This window comes from Ahaetulla prasina, chromosome 11 (assembly GCF_028640845.1).
Source record: "Ahaetulla prasina isolate Xishuangbanna chromosome 11, ASM2864084v1, whole genome shotgun sequence".
Lineage (NCBI taxonomy): Eukaryota > Metazoa > Chordata > Lepidosauria > Squamata > Colubridae > Ahaetulla > Ahaetulla prasina.
The window spans coordinates 7,369,208-7,378,862 of record NC_080549.1 but is presented as its reverse complement, the minus strand read 5'-3'; the positions used below and the strand labels follow the sequence as shown (position 1 = coordinate 7,378,862).

General features: G+C 45.4%; 1 protein-coding gene across 3 annotated transcripts in view; it reads right to left on the bottom strand.

Moving 5' to 3' along the window:
- Positions 1-1,756: 1,756 nt before the first annotated feature.
- KLHL4 (kelch like family member 4) overlaps positions 1,757-9,655 on the bottom strand; it is a 41,984-nt gene continuing 34,085 nt past the window's right edge. For 2 of the 3 annotated variants that reach the window (XM_058154576.1, XM_058154574.1), the window contains 2 exons: positions 6,087-6,258; positions 1,757-4,814 (listed from right to left, as the gene is read on the bottom strand). In XM_058154576.1, coding sequence (XP_058010559.1) covers positions 4,755-4,814; positions 6,087-6,258 — 232 coding nt within the window. In that variant the 3' untranslated portion in view covers positions 1,757-4,754. The remainder of the gene's footprint in view (positions 4,815-6,086; positions 6,259-9,655) is intronic. The other variant, XM_058154575.1, reaches the window with a different exon arrangement.

Genomic DNA, 9,655 nt, shown 5'->3' with positions numbered 1-9,655 from the left:
AAATGCTGTTGGGGGTTCTAACAGGAGTTTTGCGACTGGGTAAACTTGGAACAATTCTTGTCTTCCTGATACCTATAGAAGAGGATACAGTAAGTGGCCAAAATCGTGGAAACCTTTTGGGAAAAGTGTATTTTTGAGATTTGATGGCTAATAACATCACCTTTTTTTTTTTAGTTTCAAGATAATCCTATTCTACTGCTGGAATGGCCTGGGAATAGCCCACACCTTAACCCAACTGCAAATCTATGGAGCCGACTAAAGAAACCTGTTAGTCAGAAGCGACCCAGCAATAAAACCCAGTTAATAGAAAAAAAATCATTCAATCTTGGTTTCACATTATTATAACAGCTGCAGAACTCAAAGACTTGGTTCACTCCATGGGAAGACGTTGTAAAGCCGTAATTCATGCTAAAGGTTACTCAACTAAGCATTAACTGACATGGTGATCATTTTTGTATATCTTGTTTTTTCTATGTGTTTCACTTTTCTTCTTTAGACTGTAAATACTATTCTAATAGCAAATCCTTCATAACAGTTATTGCATTACATTCTTGATTAAATTAGCTTTCCATTGATATATTCCATTTTATGGTATTACTCCCCCCCCCCCCAAAATGGTGTTATTAGCAAGTTTTAGAAAATACACTTTTCCCAAAAGGTTTCCACAATTTTGGCCACTACTGTATTGTAGCTCAGGGTTAAACTGTTAGGTCCTTGATTTTTTTTTTGATTTTTTTTGATTTATTTATTTTTATTTACATTTATATCCCGCCCTTCTCCGAAGACTCAGGGCGGCTTACAGTGTGTAAGGCAATAGTCTCATTCTATTTGTATATTTACAAAGTCAACTTATTGCCCCCCCAACAATCTGGGTCCTCATTTTACCTACCTTATAAAGGATGGAAGGCTGAGTCAACCTTGGGCCGGGCTTGAACCTGCAGTAATTGCAGGCTGCTGTGTTCTAATAACAGGCTTCTTACAGCCTGAGCTATCACGGCCCTCTTGATGGTCCCTGAGCTTGGTTGTTTTGACAGTCTTCTCCTCCCATTTTTTTTAAAAAATAATTCTGCTATCCGAATCAAGCCTATAACATGAATGTGATAACTGAGTTGTTCTTTTAAGCACCTAACAGAATAACAACAGAGTTGGAAGGGACTTCGGAGATCTTCTAGTCCAACCCCTTGCTCAAGCAGGAAACCCTACAGCACTTCAGACAATTGGTTGTCCAATCTTTTCTTCAATACCTGTCAGTGTTGGAGCACCCACAACTTCTGGGTGTGGCAAACTGTTCCACTGGTTAATTGTTTCCCACTGTCAGGAAACTTCTCCTTAGTTCTAAGTTGCTTCAGGGGTGGGCTTCAAAAATTTTAGCAAGGGGCTCTCTGCCCGGTTGCTGGGTGGGCGTGGCCATGGTGGGCGTGGCCTTGTTGGCTTCCTGCACCATGGGGTGGGGGCGTTTTTGCCCATCTCAGGCTCCGGAAGTTTCCTTCGAGCCTCGGGGAGGGTGAAAACTGCCTCCCCAGGATCCGGAGGCCCTCTGGAGGCCGGAAATGGGTAGGCCCATATTTTTGCCTTCCCTGAGCCTCTCTACACAGCCTGCATTTACCTGCATCCAAAACGGGCCGTGTAGGGACCTCTGGGAGGGGAGGGGTGGGCAGAGACAGCCAGGAGTGGGATTTGGGGGGGGTTCTCTGAACTGCGCAGAATCTTAGCTAGAGGTTCTCCCAAACCCCTGCGAACCCCCAGCAGGCCCACCCCTGGGTTGCTTCTCTCCATCCATTGCTAACACTTTTTCCCATTAAAAGATAAAGACAACAAAGCGAGCCCTTGTGTCTCTTCTAGTCTACACTCCTGTCTGCCTCTTTGAATTGACAATCCATAGCTGGCGTCGTAGTCATATCAATATGATGCGGTGTGTTTGTGTATAAGTTGCAATTCCATAAAAGTGGATTGTATTAATGCCGTGTCAGCAACAGAGCCTTAACCTGTAGTGATTATTCCAGAGAAAGACAAATGGCTTAAAATATATCTGATAAATGGATTTGTCCAGCCAAGGCAATATGAAAATTGGAACGTCAATGCTGCTTGTGATCTGATTCTGCCTGCATTAGAAATATCTTTTTTTTCCCCCTTTGTCTTTTTCAGAAATGGCTTAATTGTTGGTTCTAAGGAACCCCATTTACATTTGTTTTGTTGTTTTTACATTCCTAGTCCCTTAACTCAGGGTGGATTGGGTTGACTGGGTGGGGCTGAGCATTTACTGGCCAGATGCTCTTCCTGATGCCTATGTGGAGTTCACAGCAAATATTTTCTCTTCGCGACCTAGGAAAGAAACGTTTGCCGCTACCTAGGATCGAACTCTCAACCTTCCAAGTGGGAGACAAGTGTCTTCACCATTACGCCGCTCAAGGAACCACGTTTACAATCCAATCCTAGAGATATCCTAGTCTCTTCATATTGAAGACAGGTATTTCAAGAAAAAAATGGACACCACCGACAAATTCATAGTTTCCCGAAAGACTTTGTTAGTTTTAAAAGGAAAACAAGGTTGTTTCCCTGCAGAGTTTTTTATCGTACAAATATTTGCTCTGATTGTGGAATTCTTCAGTGAGATCATTCAAAGTATGTCTGGCTAGTATCAATGCAGTATCAATGCAGATACTTTTATTTCTCCTCTTATTCTAATAATAGTGAGTGGACCCATTTCCTCATTAATAGATATTTATCCGAAGGGAACTTGCATGATACATTTTCAGGTGCAAATCTCCAAAAGTATAGATTTATGCATGTAAGCTGTTTGCAAACCTCCTTTTTTTTTCTTTGCAATTATGGTTTTGTTCCTCTTGAATATATATTTGTGCCTATACCTTGAGCTACAAACTATCATTAGCTGTAGGCAGGAGTGGGCTTCAAAAATTTTAGCAAGGGGTTCTCTGCCTGGTTGCTGGGTGGGCGTGGCCATGGTGGGCGTGGCCTAGTCAGCCTCCTGAACTATGGCGAGGGTGGTTTGCCCTCTCCAGGCTCCGGAATCTTTCCTTGAGCCTCTGGGAGGGCGAAAGCAGTCTCTCCAGACTTCCCGAACTTCTGATAGGCCCGTTCCCACCCCCCGAGCCTCCGCCCGTGCCCTGCACTTACCTGCATCCAAATCGGGCCATGTGTGGACTCCTGAGAGGGGTGGGGTGGGATAAGTGGGGCCATCTAGGAGTGAGATTTGGGGGTTCTTTGAACCACCCAGAATCATAGCTAGGGGTTCTCCCGAACCCCTGCGAACCCCCAGCAGCCCACCCCTGGGTGTAGGTTTGCACTTGCAGGTTCTCATCGACATCCAAATGATCAAAAATAATTTCTTTCAATGTCAACTGTGATCTTGGGAAAAGAAAAAAGAAAGAAAGAACAGATCTACCTATTATGGAGGTTTTTAGATCATTAAACTGGTTTTTAAGAGAATAAAAGCCACTGGGCCGCCGTCATCATTACCAGGTATGATCTGGAGTTTAGGGATTTTAGAAATGCCAGCTTGACTTGTACTGATACTGCTTTTCTGGTTTATTTTGAGGTACAGAAAATTACTTTATCTCAGCAATTGCAGGGTCTTCCCTTACATATTGAAAATCTGTCAAAATGGTGTGTTTTTTCCCCCCAGCAAACCACTCTTGAAATCACATCACAACTTTTCCTCGCAATTTGGTCTTGGGAATGGCAAGAAAAGATCTGTGCCTTACATCCAGTCATAGGAAATTTCATGAGCCTTCAGTTCTGATGGCCTCAGGAGTCCAGAGAGGAGGGTTATCCCCCCAAAAAATAAGTCCAGGTCAAAGAATCTTCTAGTGCAGAGGTCAGCAACCTGCAGCTCTGGAGCCGCAGGTGGCTCTTTCATCCCTCTCTGGTGGCTTCCCTGTCACCCGTCGGCTCCCCAATTGATAGGGCTTTCAGTTAGGACAGATGGAGGAAAAAGGACGCCGTGCTAGGAGGAGACTCTATGGTGGGAAAACAGGATTTCTGGTCGGCAGAGGAAAAAGGACATCATGCTAGGAGGAGACTCTATGGTGCGGGAACCAGACTTCCAGTCAGCTCCAGAATTGAATGGGGGTCTTCTGGTTAGGACTTTTGTCGTTCTTTGAATGTTTAAAGTTGCCGACCCCTGTGCTAGTGGTTCTCCATCCATCGGTGAACCTGTCTTGCTGTGGTGATCGGATGCCAAATTATCTGCTTTTCGTCAACTCTTTTCATTCCCCACAATGCCCAATCGTGTCTCAAGATCGGCGGCATTGTGGAAAAATCAAAGGGTGTCGAAATCCAGTCTTTCTAGAGCTGCCAAGATAAGCCAGGAACAATTTTTTCCAGCAATGAGGGGAAGTTCAAAGTTCAGGAAGCGAACTGGCCATCTGCCTGTTTCTTCAGGCCAAGTAGAAAGTAGGTCGCTCGTGTGGCTGTGCCCGACACAGAAATGGGGATTGTTTTCAAGTAGACATCTTGCTCTCTTTAAAAAAAAGAAAAAAAGAATGAAATAAAAGCACATGATGTCCCCAGCGCTGCCCTCTGAACTGAGGTGTCCGCCACCATAGATGATGGAAGCTGTGTAGAGCCCATCTTTGGAATTTAAGAAATTGTTGTTCCCGTACTTTGGTTTCCCGTTCTTCTGAAATGAAAGCAGCATGAAAAGTCTTTCTGTTGAAGGATATAAGCTCTCCCCTTCGGTCAGGGTTGCTCAGAGGAGCTGTGCTTGGCTAGGTACTCACACCTGAAGACGTTCATCATGGAAGTTTCACAACTACCACACAGGCACCAGCTCTTCCGACATTGACCGGGACTTCCTACAAAACAGAGAAGGCCTGGCTTAGATCCTTGTCTTTCAACAAAAATTTATTTTATTATATTCATGTATTTATTTGCATACTTTCAAACTGTTCTGACCCAGCTCCACAAACATGCCAAAGTGTTGTGCCTCGCTCGCTCCCCCCGCCGCAGCCGGGCCCCTCTTATCTCCTGCCGGACGCTGATAGTACAGAAGAATGTCCTGGCATGCCTCCAGCCCCCAGCCCTGGCACCATGCCCGGACAAACCGAACAAACAAACCTCCCTCCGATAGCATGTACGCCTGAAGCCAGCCACGAGCTGGGATTACCAACAGCTGGAGATGAAACAATGCAATGGATAGATCCACGCTTCCGGAGAACGGAGAGGCGACGTCAGCAAAAGGAAGGGAGGGGCAGGCCTGGATAAGTGCTGAGTCATGGAGCCACACCCAATGGCCTATATAAAGGATCTGCTTTCTGGCATTCTCTGAGTCAGGCAAAGTCTAATCTGGATTGCTGAAGTCATACCTTGGATTCCTGCCTGCCCTGAGGACTCTGATAGGACTTTGGCAGAGCTGCAGAGGCATGCTTGATACGGACTTCCCCGACTCGGCTGTCAGAGGAGGAGTGGGACACGACACAAACTCTCTGTAGTTGAAGCCATGATTTCTTTCTTTCGAAAAGTTTCTTTCTCAATGCAGGCTAACAAGTCCGGCCAGCCAGAAGATGAATAGTTGTTTGCCACATCTATTCATCACCACTCCCTGCTTTTCATCCCCAGAGCAAGGTTGGGGCTTCGCTAGCAGTGGTGGCTCTTCCTTCCCAAGGATCGGCCCATAGATTTCCACTGTTCTCCTCTCCTCTGCCTTCTGTGCATCCACACATCAAGCACTGGGCCCAGCTGTTCCTCCTCATCCTCATCAACCACCTCCAGACCTGGGGGGCTGTTGACTCTCTATTTGAGGGCTGATGGACATCCCAGACTCCACCTCTATCTCTCTCGCTGTCAGCTCCATTCCCTCTTCCCCCTCAGAGCTCTCAGGTTGCCTTGATGCTGACCCTGACTCACACGCCTCCTCCTCCTCTGATTTGGCTGCTGGAGGGGCCAGTGGCCAACAAGTCACAACACAAACTGCTAAATGGATAGGAGCTAAAGCAAGGAATGGGAGCACACTCCATCGCTCAGGTCTCAAACCCAGGCTGCAGACTTTAACCACTGAGCCCCGTGCCCACCCATGAAAGGGATACAACTAAAGTACCGGAGCAGAGATGCAGTAAATAAGAAATTACCTCTGTCCATTCATTGTTTTGTGCATCGTAAGATTCTACTGTATTCAAATAGGTGTGTCCATCGTAGCCACCGACAGCGTACAATCTATCTCCCAGTGTACAAATCCCAACAGCATCGCGAGGAACACTCAAAGGTGCGACAGTGGTCCAAGTGTCGGTTTTTGGATCATACCTAAAACATTGTAAGACAACGTGAACAGGTGCTACTGGTAAAAGCCACTTCAACGAGAAGGACAATATCTTTGTTTTTGTGGCTGTTACTAAAGTAAGATAGCCATCCCCTTATTGTATTTTAATGTAGACATAAGCTACGCAGGTTTTTCAAAGTATCTCAGATACATTAGCTCATGGTTCATGGCTGTAACTTTCCTATTGGCATCATTTTGATAGTCACAGAAGGGAGATTGATGAAAACAAGAGCATTGTATCAAACGAACGTGACAGAAGTACTCCTCTGTTAAGTTTCTTTTTTTGTCTTTTAATGATCCCGTAATCCCTTGCATCATGGTGGAGTCGGGACAACTAAATGGAGCGGAGTGTTTACTGGCCAGATGCCCTTCCTGTTGCCAATGCAGAGTTTTGTTCAGTAGATATAATCTCATTGTGCCCAGACAGAGAAATATCTGCCACTACCTAGGATCCTGATTGTGAGGCGAGAGCAGTGGTGAAATCTGAACCGGTTTACTACCAGTTTGTTGGTTGTGCACACACGCTGCGCACCAAGCACCAAATGCAAGGTGCGCACACACGCGGGGGAGGCATGAGGTAAGTAGAATAGCCCGCGGGGGTGGGTGGGCTGATCAGCTGAATAGGTTGCAAAAAAATGCTTTTAAAAGTAAAAAAAAAAAAAGGCTCTGACGATCAGGCAGCTCAGCTGGGATCATCAGAGGCTTTTTTTAACCCTAAAAGCAGTTTTTGCAACCTATTTGGCCACATAGGTTGAAAAAAAAAATCCTTTTAAAAGTAAAAAAAAAAAAAGCTCTGACGATTGCACAGCTCAGCTGGGATCATCAGAGCTTCTTTTTTTTACCTTTTAAAAGCATTTTTTACAACCTATTTGGCCGAATAGGTTGTTAAAAAAATGCTTTTAAAAGTAAAAAAAAAAGAGGCTCTGACGATCACACGGCTCAGCTGGGATCGTCAGAGCTTTTTTTTTTATCTTTTAAAAGCATTTTTTTACAACCTATTTGGCTGAATAGGTTGTTAAAAAAATGCTTTTAAAAGTAAAAAAAAAAGAGGCTCTGATGATCACACGGCTCAGCTGGGATCGTCAGAGCTTTTTTTTAACCTTTTAAAAGCATTTTTTAAAAGAAGCAGCAAGCAGGGAAGCGGGCAACCGGGCATTGGGTGGGTATAGGCGGGAGTGGGGGGGCAGGGATTTTTGCTACCGGTTCTCCGAACCACCCGCCACCATCGCTTCCAGATCGGCTGATCTGGTCCGAACCGGGAGCATTTCACCCCTGGGTGAGAGCTCCACCTCTAGCCCACTGCACCACTCAAGTGCTCTGCTGTTAAATGGGAGATAACATTCATTTTATTGATTAAATTTATCCACCAGCCATCTCACAGTCATGAGGCTGACGTAAAGATAGTTTAGAAATAGGCTGTATGGAGAGAAAACGGGTTTATTGTCATCTGAGTGTTTTAAAATCACAAAAGTATAAATCGAGTTAGGCAGAGCAGAGAAAATCCTCAATTTATAATCACATTTGGGACCAAAATTTCAATTGCTAAGGTCAGGTTATGTAAATACATGGATAGAAACCTACCAGGGGATCCCAGGGTTATAGATTCAAGTGAAAAACTTTAAAAAAATATAGAATTAAAGCAATGGCAAACTACTTCAATGCTTTCATCAGAAACCCAAATAAAAATCGTCGGATACAGGTAGTCCTTGACTTACAACAGTTCATTTAGCGACCGTTTCAAAGTCGCAACAGCACTGGAAAATGTGACTTACGACCATTTTTCGCAGTTATGGCCATTGCAGTCTTCCCCGTGATCACGTGATCCAAATTCAGAAAAGATTGGCCATGGGTCCCTACTTACGACCGTTGCCGTGTCCCAGGGTCATCTGATCCCCTTTTTGCGACCGTCTGACCAGCAGATTCACTTAACAACCGGGTTACTAACTTACCAATGGCGGTGAGTCACTTAACCGCTGTGGCAAGAAAGTTCGTAAAAGGGAGGCAAAACTCACTTAATGTGTCTCACTTAACGACAGGAACTTTGGGCTCAAGTGTGGTCGTAAGTCCAGGACTAGCTGTACTTCTTTTTAATAATAGAGGACAAAAAATAGGATAGCCAATTATCTCTCTTTCAACCACCAGAGGGCTTTCTACACTAACATCTTAGTCATAGTCTAGACCAGGGGTCTGCAAACTTGGCTCTTTTATGCTTTTGGCGGGACAGTCCCGCTTTTGAATAATTTGTCCCGCGTCCTGCGGCAATTCCAAAAAGTCCCGATTTTTTGTTGTTGTTTGTTTCACTCCCATTCTGAAAATAGGAGGCGGCAACGCAAGAGGAGGAGGCGGAGAAGGGGGAGTGGCGGAGAAGGGGGCGCGAGAGGAAGGAGAGACGCTGCTTGACTTCACCCAAGAGCGGAGAGGAGAGCCGAGGAGAGCTGAGCCTACCTGGAAGAGCCGAGAGGCGAGCTGAGCCTGCCTGGAAGAGCGGAGAAGCAGCAGCCGCTCCTCCTCCTTCAGGCAGGTGGCAAGATTCAGTGCGCATTCACAGCCCCCCCTTCCCCCCCCCACGTCAATGGTGTCCCGCTTTGCCATCGCTGAAATCTGGTCACTTTACTCTTTTAAGACTTCTGGACTTCAACTCCCAGCTAGCAACTCTGGGAGTTGAAGTCTACAAGTCTTAAAAGAGCCAAGTTTGCAGACCCCTGGTCTAGACTAGAATGCTGCTAGTTATATTCTAGGAAGCGAAATGGCAAAAATTGGGTAGCACTATAAAATCTTCCTTTGGTTATTTCTACTTGAAAGATGTCTGATAAATGGCCAAGTGTGCAAAAAACTCTTAGTGAACTGCTCTAAATCATAATCGCATTTAGCAATATGGACTAGCTTAGCAATGACTTGCTCATGTCACCCCAGGGGTGGGTTTCCAATATTCTGACCAGTTGCTCATCGCGCACACACCTTCTGTACATGCGCTATCCAGCCTTTTGCACGCTCGCTGAGTGCACACCTTCTACGCATGTGCCCGGCCTTCCGCATGCTAGCTGGGCACACGGCTTCAATACATGCACCTGGCCTTCGGTGCGTGCCTTCCACGCATGCGCCCAGCCTCAAAAACATGGCTAAATAGGACGGCGTTAGATCCGGGCGGGGCGGCAGGTGGGTGGGCCCACCTCTACCTGTTTGCCTGAACCAATCTGAACCGGCTAAATACCACCTATGCATCGCCCGTTAATTTAACATGTTTGCATATTTTAAATCGTTCCCAATTTAGAAAGGAGTATGAGAATTTATTATATAGCAAAGCCACTATTTAAAGTTAGCTAAAAAGACTTTTGAAGTATAGGAGATAGAAGAGAGCAATTCATTTCATATCAAAAACCA